We start from the raw sequence: 21904 nt of genomic DNA, 5'->3' as shown, positions 1-21904 counted from the left end.
TGTTCTTGACATTGCATTATCTTGTTTAAAATGGCAATACACTAGATTGGAGTCTCAGGCACATAACAAAAAAGTGTTATTACTCAACATTATTCGCCACCGCCACCAGTTCCAATAACAGCATTCAATTTGGGCCAAAATACTTTTTTTTACAATCGGGCGGTCATGTAACACATTGAGGCCGCATTTGGGATGCCACTCGGAGGCTTTTGTGCGCTGCTGCTGGTGCGCAACACGTGACCCTTTCGTCTCCGGAGGAGAGCCAAGAACAAACTTTCTCCATGAGAGGGGTGGGGGGGGGTGACGGGGATGTGTTTGTAAAGCTCCACCGGTGCGAGGAGATGGGCGAGTGCAGTGACAGCTCCGCGCTGCGCTCCCCGGTCGCCACTCTTGCCCCCCCCCCCTCCCCCGAGAGAAGGAAGATCACGACTCGACCCTCCGCTTCGCCCACATCCGTCGTACCACCGCGCAATGCGATGTGCAACACGATGCGTAGCGTGGTATGTAACGCGTTTTGTAACGATCGCGGATTCATTGCAGCTGGGTCGACGTGGAAAATATTTTCAATGCCCGGCACACCACGTCCAGTACGCCATGCCTCTCGCTGTGGCTCTGCCCGCTTAATCAGGCGCCTGCTCAAGTGCCCTGGCGTCCCAGGAAATATTAGGCAGGAATTTAAGCCCACTGGTAAATGATGTCTATTTAATTATCTATTTATGATGTTGTGACAACGATGCAACATTTATGATGCAAAATTGTTGTTGTACTGCACTGTGTATGCTCCCCACCTTCAACCCAACCAGCACTGAACGGAGTTGCGAAGTATGGTCAAATAACCCCGGCCCCCATGACCCACATGGCATGGGGAAGCCATCATCCGGCAGTGGACACTGTCAATCCACCCGCACTTTAAATATTTTACATAATTTATATTTACGCTTAAGAAGACCCAGAGTGCATTATTTATACACAGGCCATTGTTTAGTCATGCTTCTCCTTAAAACAAAACCACACGCGTAAAAAAAACATTGCCCTGGAGGAAATCCTTTGAATGGATTCGAGTGTCGTGACTTGCAGAAGACTTTGACCTTGTGCCGCTGGAGCTCTTCTCCGCTGCACGGTCCCCCTGTAAGGGGCTTTTGTTGGGTTACACCAACTCAACTTCACCACATCTCAACTTAACTACGCACAAAGCGCTTGCCACAGATGAACCACAATACCTTGCCGATGTCGTCAAGGAAAATAAACCATCATCGCGCAAATTCCGGTCATCCTTCCAGCGGCGGCTTTTGGCTAACCGTCGAACAAAGACGGCCACCGCATCGCTGCGCTTTCGGATGCGCTTCTGCAGCCGTCTGGAACGCTCTTTCTTCCGGTATTCAGAATCCACTGGAGCTATGCACTTTTAAATTATCAGCTTGATTGAAAACTCATTTCTTTAAAACTGATTTTTATGTTTAGTTTGTTGTCCTTCCCCCGCACCTCTGATTAGCGCGGTTGGCTTCGTACGGTCCAAAAGAAGTTCAACATACATACATCCATCCACCCCCTCCAGCTTGCCCAGGCTACAGTTTCCTAACCCTCTCTTCCCTCTCCCCATTCATACTTCTCAGGCAACCGATTGCACACGGTTTAACTTGCTGTCCTGAGACTCTTCCAAGATGTCAGCATGGAAAAGTCGGCTCAATTATCTTCTAGAGCTCCTTCGAGTGAAGGCCCTTCCGCCAGCTGTAGCATGAGCAACCAATTTGCAGGACTGTACCTTCAGCGCCGATGCCAACCACGGTCGGCTAATGGCTTTTCTCCGGAGTAAGCGGTGCGGATTAGAGAGTGAGCCAGGCATATTTCGTCGTCCGTCTTTCCATTTCTTCCCCTGCCAGGTTTCTGTTCATCTTGCTCGGGCCAAAGGGCAAGGCGAAGTCGTACCACGAGATCGGGAGAGCTATCGCGACGCTCATGTCCGACGAGGTGAGCCCGAGCGTCACCTGTCCCCCGGTGCTGTGATGGAACAGACATCGGCGTTTTGACGCGGCCATGAACGCAGCGAGTTGCTCCAGGCCAGCGTTCGCCAAAGTCCAGTCGTCGTGACCCACCGCAGTGCACCTTCATACGTTCGCGAATCTCCTCTGTACCTCACTGCGCAAGCCAGAGGATCATAATCGAAGAAATGTATTTGATTTGCTTGAAATATATAAATCGATCTCAATCGCCAGTGCCAAGCTAGTTGTACGGTGGGGGAGGAATTATTGCGCGCCGATCGCCGGCGCCTTCTCACGCCGCCGTTGCCCCCCGCCAGGTGTTCCACGACGTGGCGTACAAGGCACGCGACCGGGAGGACCTCATCGCCGGCATCGACGAGTTCCTGGACGAGGTGATCGTGCTCCCGCCTGGAGAGTGGGACCCCAACATCCGCATCGAGCCCCCCAAGACGCTGCCCTCACCCGAAAAACGGTGGGCGCCTCACGGAGGAGGTTTGATGATGGCGTCCCCCCACTTAGGGGTGCTGTAGTTATTTTGGGGGGGGGGGGAGGGTGGCCCTCGGCCCCTCTTTCTGCGTTCGATTACTTCGCTTGACCGTTGTAACACCACCGCCACCCGTGCCCGATGCCAACTGGCGCTCCGACGTGTGCGTTGCTTGCATGGTATGATTTTTTGTAAACCATATCATTAAAAGTATACAACAGCCAGATTGGGACTCGACGAGGATTCGAGTTTTCACCAACGAATTCCACCATCGTCTCCCCTAAGCCAACATGGGCTGCGTGCCAATACAAAGTTTTTTTGCATTTCGTAATTTTCCGAGAAACATCGAAGCCGCCTATTAACCGCTCGGATCAAAGACAATGCACGAGCATTTGGACATTACGCGGCGCTTTTCGACGATTGTTTCATTTTTCCATCTGGCTTAGACGTCACATGGCGGCTTATTTCTCTCGGTGATCGCAGCCCCGAGTTATGAACGCAGTCGGGGCGACCTCTGGAATTCAATGTAATTTTTTTCAGTGTTTACGGTCTTTTGAATGTGTTTTTTTTCTTCTCATTTACCTTGAAGCAACACTTTTCAAACCTTCTTATTTTTTTTAAATCAAGTTCTCGTATAATTTCCCGCAGTTATTTTATTGTTGGTTGTTAAAATGACTGTGCAAGTCCACTAAACAATTGGAGGTATCTATGAGAAGCACAGTAATTGAAAAACAAAAATAACCCGCGTGAGAGTATGTACGTACATAAAGCAGTTGCTGAAGGTGAACCAGGTTCCAAGTGAGGGAAATAAAGATGGTGACCAAGAGCAGGTTGTAGTGCTTTTGGGAAACTGAACTTGATGAGAGAACACGAGAAGCAATAGAAAAGTGCACATTGCCTGCTCTGCGGAATGGTCCAGACATGGACACATGGTTCAGAAATGGACACTGACAGAGGAAATGGAAAAAAATCTAAAAGTGTGAAAATGAAGTTGAAGAGGCGTACGCTTGGATTTACACTGATACATGGAAAGAGGAGCACTTGGGTCAGACACCAATTACAAGGTAGAGACATCGCATTGACTGTTAACCCTTTCTCTTTCCAAGATGTCTGCAAGTTGCAGGGTGTGTCCCGGTCACTGCTGAATCTAGGAACGCGCCAGCGGTTCACGTGAATTTTATTTAGAGAGGCATAGCGCCGTTTTTTTAAAGACTTCCCGCAGAGAACTGTAGCGAAACGACCGCACTGTATGTAAGCTGGCGCCAAACTGTGCCACGCGCCCTCCCGCATGGCCTTGTGGGGGCCTCGGTACATCTTCAGACCTGAAGACGTACTGATGAAGTTCATTAGTTTTAGTTTCTCTTCCCGATTCCGTTCCGATGACGTACAACATACATCATCGGGATGGAATCGGAAGAATGGGAAAGGGTTCAGAATAAGCAAGTGGGCTTGGGGAGAATAGATCGATAGGAGGGATGATGGCCGGTGGTGGAGACTAACGGTGGAGAGACCACCAACGGGGGAAAGTCGTCGGCAACGCCGGAGAGAATGAATGCGCAAGGTTTACATCTGCTCCTCTTTAACAAATGTAACGAGTTAACGACCGCGTTGGTTTCCGCGCAGGAAGTCGCACTTCTCGGCCATGGAGTCGGGAGCCAATGGGGACGCTCCGCAGGAGGGCGGCGATGGGGGTGGTGGCGATGGGGGTGGCGGTGGCCACGGCACCGGGGAGGAGCTGCAGCGCACGGGACGGTAACACCACCCCATTGTCACCATTGTTACGATGACGCAATGATCATCACAATTAGCATCATCATCAGCAGCATCATCACTGTCTTGGTCATCGTCATAGCATTATTACATCACCATCATCATTATAACTGCATAATTTCAATTGTCAGCACCATTGCCACTCTATTATCTATGACATCATCAAACATATTCATTGTTATGTATTAATCTTCTTCAGCCACTAATTATACTCATCGTCGTCACTACCGCTCGTAGTTACATATTATATAATGTTTACCGCTGTTCGAGAGCATCGCCAATATGCATAATGCGTCTGCCAGCGCAACAAAAAAATTCTTTACTTTGACCAAGAGTCGTTTTGTTGTTTAGGAAGTTTACTTCCGAGGGGCAGGGGCATTCATAACCATTCCAGAGGCCCAAATCGAGCTCCATCACTTGGGCAGCCGCACGCACACCAGCATGCTCATGCAAACAAAGACAAAGGTCCCCCGCTTGGGCCAAAACATACTTTTTGGGGCAAGTGCTGTTAGCGAGCACCTACGAAGAAGGCCGGCACGGCACGCGAGCGGGTGGGTGACCAGAACAACGCCCGAACGCATTTGTCTTCTGAGTTGTGTCGTTCAGTCGTGTTTATGTGTCACACGTTATCACATATACACACACAAACTTGCCTATTAAACGAACCGCTGTACAAACACGTGTCTTGCCCATGTGCTCTCTACAGGCTATTCGGTGGCCTGTTCAAGGACATCAAGAGGAAGTTGCCATTTTTCTGCAGCGATATCTACGACGCGCTGAGCATCCAGTCGCTATCGGCCACCCTCTTCATCTACTTGGCCACCATCACCAACGCCATCACGTTTGGCGGCTTGCTGGGGGATGCCACGGACAACATGCAGGCAAGAGCTCCTGCTAACGCAACACCAGCCAAACCCTTCTCTCTTGGCCACGTTCCCATGACCCATGGGAAGTGAGTTGGCTCGCTCTGTAATCCGGACGAGGGGGACCTGCCCAGATTCTCCACAGCATCCTTTGCAGACCAAGCCAGCCGGACCACGTGGCTTGCTGTAAAGTGGACCACGTGGTTCATTGTCCCCGGGGAGAGACTCTCTTTGGGGAGGGCCGCCCTCGGATAACAGTGGTGACGATGAGGGAGTCAACATATCAGATGGACGTACACTCAAAGTGAACTTTCGCTTAAGTCAACCTCAGAGCTACGCTTTTTGGACTTGTGTTTGTCGAGCGCAAACTAACCCAAGCGTATGTAATCTAAGACTGTGTGAAATTTTGCTGAAACGTAATAAAATGTAAACGTTTGTTCTGTACCCGCCAGGAATGCACGTAGCCAATGCGAATTATTGAGGCAAACGTATTTTAACGCATTTCCCAAAGGTCAGAGGCTGCGTAATGTTTTAGATTATTCGGTTTTTTGCTCGCCACTCCCACTCTGGACATGCGCCGCACAAAAGCAACAACAGCCACCATCATTGCGCAATTCGAAAGGCGGCATGACAATCCAGCCAATGTCACGGTGCTTTTGTGGCAGGAGACAGGAGGATGGAGCGAATGGCTCGAACGGTTGGACAAAGTTGATGCAATTAGCAAAGTTCGCTCCGTACGGCGCGAAAGAAGTTCAACATAAATACATTATACCATCACCCGTCGATGTGTTTGTTCGGGTTGTACCAAGTATTGTCTGGCACGATGTCAGACGTTTCGCTCGACGTCCTGGACGCTTTCTAGAAGCATGCGCTTAGAGCATCTGGCTGCTCTAAATTCTGACACGATAAGCCACTTCGTTGAGCTATCATTTACGGCCAGGTCACTTTTGAAAAAAAGCTGCATAGCTCAGTGGGCCCTAGCTGGTAAAATACACACAACAACGAGTAGTAGTTCCACAGAAACTGAATGGCTCCGTTCAGTTCCAACAGGACCAGCACATGGAGCAAAACGTTGGACACCGTGCTGAACAACACAATGCGCTACGATCTGATAACACATCCGAGGGCCGTACAGCACAACCGTGAAAGCCCACACGATGTTTTGTGTGTTGGCTGCAGATAAAAGTTTTATTTCTGGATCCATTATTTGGAACAAGCTTGGCTGTCTCTGTGTTGCCCATTAGATGAAAGGGTCTTAACATTTGCACCTTATCTTTGCTTTGATGTGATAGCAGGAAGAGAATGCCCACTTAATGCTTCGCACACTGACCTCCACTTTCAATATTAAATAATCTGATTCACGCTCATGTAATTAAATAATGGCTGACCTATCTCTGACCTCCAATAATAATCATATAAACATATCCTACTTAATGAATTGTTTTGGATAATGTTGCAAATAAAATTCCCTTTAATTAAGTCAGAGTGTGTCCCGTAACAGTATTTTTAATTAAAATAAGAATAAATTACAGCCCTTTGTCCGCCGTTGGTTGCAGACGTCCCACGCAGTCACGGGGGTTGTGTGACCATACTTCACCTCGCTGGTCAGTGTGGGACGGTGCAGTTACGGCCACCAGGACTGGTTCAGTTATCATGTGAGCCATGGCCCGGAATCAAACTCAGGTCACCAGATTCTTAGTGCAGTGTGCCAACCACTGCACTAAGTGTGCCAACCACTGCACTAAGAACCTGGTAACCTGAGGGTTTTCTTTTCATTCCCCCCAAATGTAGAGTTCGTTATGAACCGGGTTGAATTAGACTACCGGAGCGTTTCACTGTTCAGCTCATGCAGTGCTTAGCTACGGACCAGCGTTTAAATGTTCTCGTCAATTACTGTGTTTGCCAATTCTGTGTCGCCTCGACAAATGACATCCGAGTGTGTCCTTGCTGCGTGTTACATCAATCTCAATAATCAGCAAGCTTTGATATGGACAGCAAATCCACAACAGCCCCGTGCGATGACAAATGCGTTTTCAAAAGCACTTTCTCAGAACAGGAATTGACGACCTCCCAATATTTGCTTGTCCTGTGCTGGCCTGTAACTCTAAGAAGCACGCTCAATATTGATCAAGCGTACACCCGGAGAGTCAACAGCGGCATGAGAGCGGTTATATTAATTACAGCAATAACCGCCATGCCCCGGGGTAATGTGACAATCCGGCTCGCTCCCTTGAAACTGACCCACATGGAACACCGCGTCCCCACACCCCACTCCCCCCCCCCCCCCCCCGTGAGTCGACAATAATTACGGCGGTGATTGCAGGTTCCCCTCTCTGAAGGGATACGGGCTCTCTCGCCCCCAGTTTAAATAGAGGCTGCTACAGTAATACTTCTCACTACTCCGGGAGATGCTGTGGTGTCATGGTGAGCACATTGGACTTGCAATCTAGCGGGTGCCCAGTTTAATGCCATCTCCTGGCGCAGCAGTTGAAGCAACGGTGTACATTTATCAAATTTCCATCACGCCTCTGTCCCACCCTGGAGTATAAATGGTTAAAACCAAAGGTGGTCAATCGGTAGGTCGCATATGGTGGGATAAAGTGTGGGTACGCGCACCCTCTTCCAACACGCCTGGCTAACATGGACCCACATAGCCCTTTCTGCCAGCAGTGACGAGAGCAATTGCAGGGCTGCACCTTTACCTTTTTTTTCTCACCACCCATCCACCTCCCCTCTTCACCTGTGGTGGTGGCAGCTCATTGGGAACCCAAAGCAGACGTTATTTTGTATACACCACATTACTGAAAACGTTATACTGGTAGGAACCTCCTGGTTACACCAGCCCACAGGGTATTATTGTGTCCGTCCGTCCGTCCGTCGTGCAGGGAGGGACTGGGTGGGGAGGGAGGGGCTGGGTGGGGAGGGGAGGGTGGGGAGGGGCTGGGTGGGGAGGGTGGGGCTGGGTGGGGAGGGGAGGTTGGGGAGGGGCTGGGTGAGGAAGGCGGGGAGGTGCTGGGTGGGGAGGGGCTGGTCACCCCGTGGTGCCCTTATAAAACTCAACGTTTAAGCTACTCATGCCGGCTTGTGCCCGCCCTCACAGTCGGGCATATTTGCGGAATACACCACGCCGCCGTTGACCCTGCAGGCCATTGACCGAGCAACCCAACGTTCCTACCAGCTCCCTCCGCAGGAATGTGTTTTCCCGGATAAGCTGTGTAACTTAATTGCATCACAGTTACGTGAAATACTAAAGTTCCTCGATTAATGTCAAGAAAGATATATTCAGCAACTTTATTAATAAGTTGAGTTTTTTTTCCCATTTGTCTACAAAATCTGAGTTTTTTGTTGCGATGATATTTAAATCTTACTTGTTTCGTGAACACGAATCAGGCCTTTCGCTTCGTTTGCTTGCGCCTCGTGCTACCACCGCTGCTCACCTGCAGGGAGAAGAGTGAACACACCTGGGACAGGAATTGTCGCATGATCCATTGACGGCACAATATCCGCTCACGCCACAGCACTTGTGCGACTGTACACACACGAGGGGCTTGTGTTTGGCTGCCTCTGATAATGCACATTCACCCTGCCATGCAAAGACGCTCACTTGACAGTTCGTGCGTTCATAAGATAAATGTCCCCAATTTGGAACGGCTGCGAGGGTGACAAGGATGTAGCACATTTATTGCGCGTGAGAGCTGGGAATAAGCGTTTGCAAGAACGCTGCTCGTTCAGTTGAAGGAGAACTTAAATGCTGACGAAAGTAGTTGGCGGTGTAGATGTGCAGCTTACGTGATTCTCTGCAAAGTTTGTTTACGTCTAGGGTGTTGCGGTTTAGTAAACATATAACTGGGATGCAATTCTTCTTTTTGAAGCTGGTAGAAATTCCAATTGCCTGGGATGATGCTGTTTGTCAAGGCTTTATACTCTTCCATTCCTCTTTTTATGGAGGGCACAACAGTTTATATCCGTGACTGCACAGCTCCAAACCCTAATGTGGTTTTAAAACTAAAAAGAAACTGTTCATATAAAGAAGGACACGCTGATGTAAAATTGCCTTGTTGATTCATCTATTTAAAATTGTGATTGAGCTGTATGTCACAAGTACATTGCTGTCAACGTACTTTGGCTTTGCCTGCAATGCATTGTGGTTGTTTCCCATGATGCTGTGCAGAATTAGAACATATACGCTTTCAACATATATAAGCTGCCTATAACGGTATAATCTAATATTAAATCATTATAATGGCCAGTTTGAGTTGGGTAAATAAAACTAAATAAGCACACACGGACACACACTTGCTACAATAAAGATGTTATTGTATGTGCGTATGCTGAACTTATCTCGCACTGTGGGTAGCCAACCATGCTAATCGGTGGTACAGGGGAAGGACAACAAACTGAACACAATATTAGTTCTAAGGAAATTAGTTTTCAATTGAGATTAAAAATTGCATAGCTCCAGTGGCTTCCTAATATTGCATGAGGCTCGTCCTTCTAAAACTCCATGTGCCTTTCATGGCATTGTCGACACACATGATATGAAGATTTGAAAACCCCAGGCATTCACCAGCATCTCAGCAGCGATCATTTCCAACGATTCTGTGTTACGCGCCGTTGAATATCGCTCAAGCTTTTCGGTTTGGAAAACGTCATGTACAGAATGAATTATGCTTCCAACATTTCAACCGCCGAGTTCAAAATGCTGAACTCTTCTTGGTGGTTCCGAGGAAGTCGTCCGAACTCGGGAGGGGTCAAGGGGCGTTCCGTTGGGATGCTCCCTGTTTCTGGGACTCTGTTCCAAGTCGCATCAGGAATGCTAGTAGCATGATAAAATCTTTTAAATTGAACTTAAAATGCATATTTGTTTGAGTTAACATATTTTGGGGGCTGGATTAATCAGGCGACGGCTTTCATGAGATCGTGTGTGTGTTTCTACATGAAGTGACCGGGGATGCTCTGCACGAACATAAATAAAAATGACATTGCGTTGGGTTTTATTTGTTGTGCTCGTGCCTTATTTCCCCAGGGCGTGCTGGAGAGCTTCTTGGGCACGGCTCTGTCTGGCGCTGTGTTCTGTTTGTTCGCCGGGCAGCCGCTCATCATCCTGAGCAGCACGGGACCCGTGCTCGTGTTTGAGAGACTCCTCTTTAACTTCAGCAAGTGAGCGGTTGTTGCATGCACGTGAACGCGCACGCGTCCCGGCCACAGCTGGCATCAGTAGCGGGTGGCTCTGTGTCTCTCTTAGGTCGACTAAGCCTTGAATGGTTAGTAGATGGTGTGTTGTGCGTAAACAGCAGCACTGGTGAGACAAAGGTGACTAGATATGGACTTGGCCATATCACCCCCTCATGCACCTTTTCAACTGTATTAGGTGCTTGATTTGAATTGCCCCTACAGTCAATGCCGGCTGTACATGAAAACGTTGTCTTTTGTATTATTAGTTTTTTGTTTCCAGCCTGCACACTTTTTATCTACGTGATGAGTTATTTTATACTCGGGTGAATTGGTAATTTTTCTCTCTCATTAAAGGGCAATCTTCAGACCAGAACGTGAAAATGTCCCATTTCAAAATCAGACAAATGAGCCGACGTTCCTCTCGAGACGTGTGCAAGAGAAAACACTTTAACGGGCACAATATTTCATCGGCACCTATTTGGGGATTTTTTTGTTGTTCTTTCATCCCTGTCCATCCAGGGAGAACGACTTTGACTATCTGGAGTTCCGGCTCTGGATCGGCCTGTGGTCGGCCTTCATGAGCCTCATTCTAGTGGCGACGGATGCCTCCTACCTGGTGCAGTACTTCACCCGCTTCACCGAGGAGGGCTTCTCCGCCCTCATCAGCTTCATCTTCATCTACGACGCCATCAAGAAGATGCTCGGCCTCTTCAATTACTACCCCATCAACCTGGACTACAAGCCCGACTACGTCACACTTTACAGCTGCAGCTGCCAGGCGCCAGACCCAGGTAGGCGCTGTTCGTTCCACACGCACCTGTTGCCCGCGTCACTCGTCGCTGACCCGGGGATGACCCGCTACCGTGCAGGGGCTTACGTTTCAGCAGAGATACGGAGGTCGCCGACTCAATACGATTCAATCCGATTCGATTGCAACGACGATGTGTTGTTATTTTTTTTCTTAGATCCGCTCCACACTTGCTCCTGGCCACCTAGCGGTGTGAACGGCGGCGACGCCAGGGCTAGGCCATCGGCAGGTCGCGTGTGTTGGGAGTAAAAAGTGTGAGCACCTCACACCGCTTTCAAGACATCTGGCCAGCATGGATAGAGTAGGCCAAAGTACTCTCTGGGAGGACTCTCTCGACATCGCTCGAGTGCAAGCTCTTCCACGGGCAGTGGCGTTGAACAAGACGTTGCAGGGCCGCACCTTTGATGTTTAACTTCACCTCAGAAACTATATCCGCATCTGCTGGGGCATCGCATCCACAGTCGTAATCGCCTCGCTACGGCTGTGGCTACGAGTCACATGCCACCTCCCGGTCTACCGGCAGACCTGGAAGATATAAAAATGTTCAGTGAGAATTGACCGGCGAACAGTGGCGTTGTGTTGGGGCTCACTCTGGAGGGCGAAGTGGGGAGGTGGTGATGCTCACTCTGCACAGGGAGACGTTCTCCACTCCACAGTATCTGCCCAGCTGATTTTTTTGCTTAATTGTTTGTAAGTCATTAGATAAAAAAGTATTACAAATTATTATCTCATGTTATAAATGTGCCTGAGTGGATGTGTAGGTTTGTGCACTTTTTGTAATTTTTGGGCTTATCTTTTATTAATAAGTTTTTTTTATTATTTATAAAAAATAATAATTTTGGTTTGGTATAAATGTGCAAATGTGCCACATTTGACCTTTGCTATAACAATTCAAGACACGGATACATTCTCACTCAGGAAGAGAAACTTAAATCTCAAATATTCCATTTTACCTATGAGGGCTGTTATAAAATTTCAGTTTTAATTACAAAAATAAGCATTCCTAGAGATAACCTGTCTGTTTATATTTTATATCCGAACCTATTGTACCTTGCAAAAATCCCCACCTAGCTTGTGCCACATTGCTCCCTATATTTTTCTCGAGCGTGCTTTGAAAAACTTCAACAGATTTATTGCATTCCAAATCATACATTTGACACGATCAAATATTCATTCCACTCTTGTACCATCAATCTAAACTTGCAATTCTTTATTGCCAACGTGTTACGCGAGAGCGCTTGCGCCATCCTGGCCAGTGTATTTATTTTGCGCGTAGCTTCATTTGTTTTCAAACTCGCGTCCTTGTCGAGATGCAAAGCCGGCCATGGTTTCGTGACGGCAGGAGCAAGGCGTGCATACGTGCCAGGCAGCCGCCACATTTGCGTAGGCAAGCTGTCAGCGGCCCGTTGATCCGGAGGCGCACGCGGCTCTTTAAGTACTGCTGCTTCGTGACGCGTTATCTAGTCAGGACCACCGTCACGTATATTCACGTGCATTGCGGCTCTTGAAATATTTGAGGGTTTTTTTTTCTTACCGAGTTTTTTTCTTACCCGCATTGGCGTTCGTGTTCTCTCACCGAAGTTCATCCGTGCTCTCAACTCTCACGCAATGATTTCTTTCTTTCTTTCTCTCTTCTCTTTGCCCCGTCCACCTTGCGTGAACATGCGCTGCTGTGTACCACGAGTGAGTACGTGTCTTTGTGTCTCTCGTCCGCGTTCAGCCTATGCAGAGTCACTCAAGCATACACGCCACGCAATGCAACCCTCTCTCCCGGTGCCATCCAGGGTTGCCTGCGATCATGGCGATGTGAACAGGCATCTCGGACAGACTGTAATAATTTGAAATTCAGTTTTTTGTAAAATATTTTTAGAAAAAAGGAATCTTTAGACTTTTTTTTATTACGTCCCGAGAGGAGAACAATCTGTTTGAGTTAACATTTTTAAAACTTCTTTGCTGCAGCTGAGAGTAAAGTGCATTAAGTTTAATTTGGTGCTTGAGATGCAGAAGCCATCATTGTGCCTGCATCCTGAGACCTAGGACATCCAGTGCTTATGTTGGTCCTTAGAGCATTCTATGTTGCATGCTTTACATTCTGAGCTGCATGTACTGAGTTAGAGTATTTCCATTTAGAACTCAATTTGTTTGAACATACCACGTGTGTGCAGTGGTATGCTTCCCCCTGTATAAAATTGCTATTCATTCTATGATTTTATAATCGCTGCTAAGCAGGGTTGGGCCTAGATAGCACTTGGATTGGTGATCACCGTTCATAAAGCACGTTGTTGTAGCCTGCAGCTGCAGATCTACGTGGTGAGCAGTAGTGGGCAGTGCTGCAAAATCCGTAGTTTTACCATATTTGTATCCCTGTCCATACTCCCCGCCTTCACCAACTTGCTGCGACCACCTTGGTGAAGGAGGGTCAAACGACTGCCGTGACCCACAGAGCGTGGAGAAGCTCTAATCCAGCAGTGGATTGACAAAAGGGCTGTTACATGTCTTACGTTATTATGTAACATTCTGATGTGCTCATTAGACATTAGACCACGAACAATTTGTGTGTGTGTTTAAATTGTTAAGAAAAGCCTGCCGCCGTTATGTTGCATCTTGTCTCGTACCCCCACCCCTTCCTCTCCTTCGCAGTCAACTATTTTGTGAACGGTACGGTAACAGTGGCAACCACCCTGGGCCCTAACGACACCGTTCTCTCTCTGGTACGCCCGTTGCGCACGCCACACCACACTTCCTTCGCCGATCTCGGCTTCGCACGCGTTCCACCGTCACGAGTTCCGCTGGCACCCCAGGGCAGGGGGGTTGGGGGGGGTGTTGTATCCGCTCTGTTGTTGGGGGCCACGGTGGCGAGATGTTAACTACCTCGCCTGTATACAGGAGTTCATGGGTTCGATACCGACTTTGACACGTGTACTTTTGGAGTTTGCACTGTCTCTCTCTCCCCGTGGTCGCGTGAATTTTCTCTCTCGGTCCTCCGGGTTTTCCCTCCACATTTATAAGCATGCGTTTCGAGTATTTGGCTGATATACATTTCTCCATTAAAGCCACTTTGTTGAGCTATCATTTGTGACCAGGTCGCTTCTGAAAAAGAGCTACATAGCTCAATGGGGCCTTATCTGGTCAAATTAACATAGTTGAATAGTTTAAGTTTTGTAAAAAAAGAATGGCTTTTAATTGTCCTATTTAGGTGACGTTAGATATCAGGTGAGGCATGTGGGCCACGAAGGCTATGGCGGATTTATTTCGGTAAAGTTTTGTAACGATTAAGATTTGTAGAGTTTACAAAATCATAACCAGCTCCAGAAAGGGCATTTTACTGTCCCAGCCATGCAAAGACAGCAAAAAAATGGACAGATATAAACGCGTGGCATTGCGAATCAACATTGGCGTTAACCTACGGGTGCATGCAAAGGGTTAGATGCAGGGTTAATGCTTCAGATAATTGTGGCACTAAATTGCGGTCGTTAAGATTAGGGCTTCGATGTGAAAATTGTGCTGAATCGAAAGGGCACTGATAGCCAATGGCTTGGCGTAATTTTTTTCCACCCCGTGTGAGAATGCTGCACTGCAGCAAAATGCGAGATCACAGCCCTGCATTGCTGATGCTGCTGCTGCTGCTGCAGTGAGCGCAACTCTTGCTTCAGCGCTTTAAGTGCAAGGCGCAACGCTGCCAACACTGGCAAAGCAGAAACGGCAGTAAAAACGTTCGTTACGGCCCACCGATTAAATAAACGGCCACATTTTCCAAAACGAGCACTCTCATCTCTCGGCCCATTTGATCGTGGCACTGGCGTTACCTCCCTGACGCTTGCCACGTGTTTAAAAATTATCAGCTCTGTTGATAATGCGTCAGTGCTGCTCCAGTGTAAGTCGCCTACCCAACTGTGACATATCTTCTAGGGAAGAGGAAGCATAAATAAGCAACGCATCCCACCCAGCAGGACGGCTCGGTGAACCACACTCAGTCGATTGGCTGGGTGGTTGGTTAAAGTGTGGGTACTTGCTCCTCTTCCAACACATGTGGCCAGCGTGGAAGAGTCGACCAAATATCAAGGAACGCTTTCCCTTCCGATATGAGGAAGCCACCGGAGCTATGCACTTTTAAATCTAGATTGAAAACTCGTTGCTTTGTTAACAGCTTTTTGTGTTAAGTTTGTAGTCCTTCCCCCGCACCTCGGATTAGCGCGGTTGAATACGTACGATGCGAATGAAGTTCAACAGATATAAACCTAGAGCTCCCTTCTGTCAGCAGTGGCGTGAGCAAGCAATTTCAGGGCTGCGCCTCTACCTTTGCATGTTAATTGTGTGCGGCATTGTAAGTAATAAGTAAATAAGCTCGCAACGCTGGTGCAGCGTAGTTCACTCTGTCCTTCATACTGCAGGGATAATTTAACAGTTATAAATATAGTACAATTATGAACGTTGTTCCAATGTTCGTTATTTTAAGACATTCACTTCGCGCAGTACTTTCTTTGCATCATCGGCAAATAGCTGTATTATTAATAGTAAGCAACCAGCAGACACATGTGATGAAATGTACTTCTTGAAAGCACTTAAGCATTAACATGCTGTGTGCGAGGAACAGCGATATACTTTTTCGTGCGATGCGTGCGTAAAACAAATATGGTACAATGATGAATATGCATCTAATTTTGCAGTTGTTACATTCAGAAAGAGGCCTAAATTAACACCACAATTAGTAACGCTTTGTTTCCAACAACAGGGCCCCTCGGCTCTCCGTGTGCACATCTATTTATTTATTTATTTCGCTTGTTTTAATCCAACATTTCTGAATATTTTCTTGCTCATTTGCACATGTATCCATTCACTACGGAATTAGGGAAAGAAACGCTCAACACTGCTGTCATTAACGTTGTCCTATACAATCGAGGTGCCTGGGTGGCTCAGAGGCTCAGAGCATTGAGCCACCACAGCTGAGATCCTGGATTCACATTCGGGTTGCATGCATCTGTGATTAACTTGGTTTCTCAGGTATTGTACATGGGTAGTCTCTACCCGTTATGCACAAATATAACCGCGCAAAAAAACCGTCATATTAAATTTAAAATAAAAAAGTATCAGTTTAACTGGATTCCGACCAACATTTATCTGTGAGTAAAGCCTGTGGGAAGATGCGGTCAATTTGAAGGGATCGCCGAATTAGCTCGTCTCATTTGAGATGCGATGCTCCATGTGAGATCTGAGTGGACGTGGCATCACGTGACGTTATGTCCATAGCACGTTTAGAAACACATCGAAGTAACAAAACCATTGTCTTATAACACATTTGTTTTAAATATATATTGACAGTTTTAGGCCACGGTCCATAGCATAGAGAGCTCTGGAGAAGAGTCAGCTCCAAAAAAACACAAGCATTACGAGTGACGCAAAAATGTGTTCACAAGGCCGTGTCATTGGTGATAGTTGAGCTTTTTCCTGCATTCACGTGTAGACCACTGCCCCAGGTGGGTCTCTTGGAGTTGATCCATTCACTGTGCGCGCTCTCACGCTCACGCTTCCGCGACGTGCAACACGCCACGCTCATTATTTCGCATCCACATTCTCTCCCCGACGGTTTCCGTCTTCCCCGCAATTCTCGCGCGCGTGCACCTCCACCCCAAGCCGGACCTGGGCAATGCGACAGGGTCCGACTGGTCCGCGCTCAGCAAGAAGGAGTGCTACAAGTACGGCGGCAGCTTGAACGGCAAGGCGTGCAAGTTCGTGCCGGACGTGGCCCTCGTGTCTCTGCTGCTCTTCATGGGTACCTACTACACCACCATGGCGCTCAAGAGGTTCAAGACCGGCCGCTACTTCCCCACCACGGTGAGCGCCCGTGCGCCTTGCCGAGCCGAGGTGTTGGCAGTGGTTGGCGGGCTACGCTACGAGCCCGCCGATCGGGCTAAAGATTCCCGGTCGTGGCTAACGCTCGTTGCGAGTGATGTCAGATCTTATTCTGGGCATCTTTGTGGGGTCAACTTGGCTTTATAGTGAGTACCTGTTGCGGTGTGGTAGGTAAAAGCGGCCGGGCGTGTTGCTGGCCACAACACCCCTTTTGTGCACCGATCGGACCTCAGGAAGTGCTCGATAGCAGCACTCGTCTCAATAGTCTGCAACAGGCTACGCGGGGGATGTTTGTCTTTCTGCATGCACGCACGTGGAGCAGAATGAGGGGCAAATAGTACAGCACCAGCATGATTTATTGGTTCGTCAACTGATGTTGACTCTTACACTCATAATACATGCACGGATTTGTGCGTGAAAGAATCAATGATTTTAATTCACATACGTTGGAAGTATTCGGTTCACATGACTCCAGCAGCCGCTTGATTTGTGACATTTACTACATCGTTAACAAAATGAATCGGCCTGGTCTGGCACCACTGAGATACTGGGATTGATTCCAGGCGAATAAACCGGGTTATAAGGCGCTACGAGATGATGATCTCAGCCTGGTCATCAAAGAATGTATGAAAAGAAAAACATCATGTTAACTTTGGTTTTGCTTTTAATGCAAATATCAGCAGGACTGTCGTCAGTTTGACGAACTGTTTTTTTCTCTGTAGGAAGGTTGGTGGGAAAGTATTGCCCCTTGTTTCAGTAGTCGTTCACTCTCCTACTGTGCTGCACTTTACAGGTTGAAGTTATTATTATCATTATATCACGATTAGGACAAAAAAACTATTGGTGAAAAATAAAAGCTAAATTATCATAACAAAAAGAACATATACATGTTTTTAATGAGGCATTTTTTAAGGAGCAGCTAACAACCAACACCTGCCTTCCCAATGTCCCTCTCACCTCATGAGGCCCAGCATCCACTGAGACTCGAAGGATTAATAATCCCCCAAACCCCTCCACACCCCCTCCCGTGGCGTCCTCCTCCCCACCACCAGGTCAGGAAGCTGATCAGTGACTTTTCAATCATTTTCTCCATCCTGCTGTTCTGCGGGCTGGATGCGCTCGTGGGCTTAGAGACGCCCAAGCTGATCGTGCCCAGCGAGTTCAAGGTCTGCCATCCGGGATGAGGCTCCGGCTTCGAGATTTTGCTCTCGGTCTTTGAGTTGTTGTTGTTGCTGCGTGTGATTCGCAACTGAGCTGATATGATGATCGCTGGAGGAAATCTAAGCCCCCCTCCCTCTTTGATTCACTCCTGCTCCTGCAATCGGGGGAACAAGAATTAAACGTCGAAGACGAAAGACCTCTGAGTTTTCCCTCTTGCGGTTATTTTGTAGTCGACACGTGCTATCATTAAATGAAAACAGGTGTGATTTTATTCGTGGTCATTTTCAACCAGCATATGTGGTGTCCAAATAACCCATCACATCTGGTTAGTCGTATACAATAGTGACCTTTGTTTGTGAACACTATATACACAGTGCGCAAAAATAATGTTTCAGTGGTTAGTGACCTTGGAGATGAACGTGAATTACATATCCATCGCAAGAAAAGCTCAGAGGTCTTCGTTTAGGAAGGAGAATTATGACCACGGAAGCTAATACTCTGTACGATGTGTCTCTCTTCTCGCTGATCTGCTTTCCCTTCGGATGCACAACCATGTGCTGACCATGCTCTCTCTGCTCTCCCCTATCCGCAATTGCGTTCTCTCTCTCCTCCCGGGTGCCCGGTGTCTCGCACGCCACCTGCCCCCTACCCTCTTCCACGGCCTGCATCTCCCTGTCCTTTGACCCTTCACCACGTCTCTGGGTCCCTCCCCGTCTGTCCCATCTCTCCTGATCTCCTGGGCCCGGTCCCTCCTGCAAACACGCATGCGCTGCTCCGTCAATTGCTTCTTGCGCGTAGATCCGTAAGCTCATCAGCGACTTCTCCATCATTTTGTCCATCTTCACCTTCGTGGGCCTCGACATATTGATCGGTATCGAGACTCCCAAACTCGTGGTTCCCACCGAGTTCAAGGTAACGTCCTGAATCTAGGCGGTGTCTGAGTAGCAGGTAAAGATCCCTCGCACCATGCAGCTGTTGGAGTTGTCATCTGTACCCCGAGATAGCTGTTGGATAGTCAGAGTTAACTTTAGGTTTGAAAAGATGAGCCTTGTATTGTTGAGTTGCTATATATGAATGAGCCGTGTGGACTCAGTGGCTATCGCATTTCCACATATATATTTTTCATAAATGCCAAATTCCATTCTCGTATATAAATACACGATCACATTCAATGGAGGCGCAGCAGCGGTTTCTTTAGCCACACCTGGAGCTGTCTCGTGCCGTTTTTAAACCTGGGTAGAGGTCTTTGGAATCTATATTTTAAAAGTGCCCTTTTCAAATATTTGTATCTTTTCCCATTTTTATTCATTTCAATCACTTCTGTGTGCTCTGCTTGCTTGGAAGTTCCTGAAAATAATACATTTTCAAGTCAATTTTTTTCCAAATATTTTTAATATAAATGTTCTTTGTTTAAAGTTACTATGTTATATGAATGAATGGGTAACATATTCAAATGTGTTTTCCGAGTTCTACGCAGTTAAATACTTTTAAGTCACAGTATTACCTGTGAAATTATGCCATCACAGTGATTGTGCACCCTGCGTGTCTAATATTATCTTTCGCCTTCCCACACCCCCTTCTCATTTATAACCCTTTATGAATGAATAAATGAACGAGTGAATGAATTATCCTTCCCACCACTACCCTTTACCCCCCGCCCCACCTGCTCCACTCCCTTCCCACTCCTCGCTCCGCATCTTGGCAAAAACCCCGAATGCTTGACCCGCCTTGACCCCCCTTGACCCACAGCCCACGAGCCCCAAGCGTGGCTGGTTCGTGCCGCCGTTCGGAGGGAACCCCTGGTGGGTGTACCTCGTGTCCGCCGTGCCCGCAATCCTCATCACCATCCTCGTCTTCATGGACCAGCAGATCACCGCCATCATCGTCAACCGCAAGGAGAACAAGCTCAAGGTTACAGTTTAAAAAAATTAACAAAAATATATGTATTATTTATCACCCGATGTGCTAAGGGTAAAAAAAACATTTTGCGTGATGCTTTTTGTTTTTCTCTTCTGGAATGTCTTTGTTCACGGAGACCCACTGAGGTTTGTTTGGCTTCAAGCAGGTTTAGGAGAGCCTTGGTCACATTTCCAATTTTGGTTGTATTGTGTAGAATGCCGGCTGTGGCAACAGTGCGTGATAATGGATTAGACAGTTCCCTGGCTGCGTAAAAATACTATGGTTTGCTCACACCACTGCTGACAAAAGGGCCTCCACTAGGGGGTGTTTTTCCTACTCTTCCATACCAGCCAGACGTCTTGGAAGAGCTGAGAGTACCCACGCTTTACGCCACAATACGTAACCTGCCAATTGACCGTGATTCTTGAACCATCTATGCTTTTGGTTGGATAGAGGATGCGGGGGGGGAGGATAATTGAAGAAATGTTCCCCTTCTTTCTTTCAACTGCCGTGTTTGGAGAGTGAACCAAATGCCTTTGGTTTGAAAGTCCAGTCCCCAATTACAATATATATCCCAAGAAAGCATTGGCCACCTTATAATTAAGTGTGCATAACCCACAATGTCATTTGTGGCCACAGCACGCGCTGATTGATGAAACAATTCCTGACCGCATATGGCTTAATTTTGTAATATATCCCCATGTGTCCTCTTTGAATTTGATCAATGCCTCTAATATTCAAGGCAAGTAAAAAAACGCTGTTGGTCTTTTAATCCAGGTGCTAGTGGAGAATGCAAGGAGTTATGGCCGTAGTTAAGCGTCCCCTTTAGCCCAGGGCAAGGTGCCGCCCTTCCGCCCAGCTGCTGTGCCACCAGCACCGCTCCACCAAAGTAGTTGAGCCACCAAAGGATCTGGAAAATGTAGATGTAATGAGAGAGAGAGATTGTTACAATGGGTGGGACTCGTTTGCAGAATGTGGGAGGGCTGGTTACTATAACAGGCAGTGGTGTGGCACCCAGAATGTTGGCGACTGAGATGAAGACCCAGAATAGTGGTGGTGTGAGGCTGTAAGAGTCCTCCTTGCTAGTCAGACATTGACTTTGCGATAACTGTGGATTCTTGATATTGAATGAAATTCACAAGGGTTTTGGTTGACGTCACTGTGCAGTGGCCCCTCTCTTTCTTATCATGTGATTGTTTTTGCAGAGTGCACAAGTTAGTGGAAGGGGTTTACCTATTCAGTTAAACTACCCTTGTATGTGAGTTCCACACTACACTGTGCAGCTTGCCAAGAGATGGTGCTGCTGCTACTGCTGCTGCAGGTGGTGGTGGTGGTAACAGCAATGGCAGTGGTGGTGATGATGCTGATGGCGGTGTTGCTGCTGCTGCTGCTGCTACTGCTGCTGCTACACGTCGTGGCGGTAACGGCTTTTGCAGTGGTGGTGCTGATGGTGACAGCAGTATTGCTGCTACTGCTGCTGGTGGTGGTTGACCCTGGGTGACCGCGAACTTCTCCTGGCTGTGTGTTGTGGGGGTCTCACAGAAAGGTTCTGGGTACCACCTGGACCTGTTCTGGGTGGCCGTGCTGATGGCCACGTGCTCCTTCCTGGGCCTGCCCTGGTACGTGGCCGCCACCGTGCTCTCGATCGCCCACATCGACAGCCTCAAGATGGAGACGGAGACGTCGGCCCCGGGAGAGCAGCCCAAGTTTCTCGGAGTCAGGTGGAGAGCTTGGGATCGCACGGCGACGTGTCGCGGCTCCGGATCAAAAGACAAAGACCCCCACCCCCTCACCCCCCCCCCCCCCCCCCCCGTAAAGCCTGGAGAGACTGCTGGGGCAAGTGCTGTTAACGAGTAGTACCTATGAAGGCCTGAAAAGCACACGAGGGGATGGTGGCCAACACCACGCCCGGCCG

General features: G+C 48.1%; 1 protein-coding gene across 9 annotated transcripts in view; it reads left to right on the top strand.

The window, feature by feature from the left end:
- LOC133350543 (electrogenic sodium bicarbonate cotransporter 1-like) overlaps positions 1-21904 on the top strand; it is a 52964-nt gene that overhangs the window by 22493 nt on the left and 8567 nt on the right. For 7 of the 9 annotated variants that reach the window (XM_061564969.1, XM_061564970.1, XM_061564971.1 and 4 more), the window contains 11 exons: positions 1881-1968; positions 2297-2451; positions 4087-4215; positions 4940-5114; positions 10123-10256; positions 10791-11062; positions 13720-13790; positions 16711-16911; positions 17982-18095; positions 19840-20001; positions 21532-21710. In XM_061564969.1, coding sequence (XP_061420953.1) covers positions 1881-1968; positions 2297-2451; positions 4087-4215; positions 4940-5114; positions 10123-10256; positions 10791-11062; positions 13720-13790; positions 16711-16911; positions 17982-18095; positions 19840-20001; positions 21532-21710 — 1680 coding nt within the window. The remainder of the gene's footprint in view (positions 1-1880; positions 1969-2296; positions 2452-4086; positions 4216-4939; positions 5115-10122; positions 10257-10790; positions 11063-13719; positions 13791-16710; positions 16912-17981; positions 18096-19839; positions 20002-21531; positions 21711-21904) is intronic. The other 2 variants (XM_061564966.1, XM_061564973.1) reach the window with 2 other exon arrangements.

This window comes from Lethenteron reissneri, chromosome 34 (assembly GCF_015708825.2).
Source record: "Lethenteron reissneri isolate LAM-NWPU_2019-01 chromosome 34, ASM1570882v1, whole genome shotgun sequence".
Taxonomy (NCBI): Eukaryota; Metazoa; Chordata; class Hyperoartia; order Petromyzontiformes; family Petromyzontidae; genus Lethenteron; species Lethenteron reissneri.
Note: the sequence above shows the minus strand (reverse complement) of the source record. Positions and strands in the feature narration are given on the sequence as shown.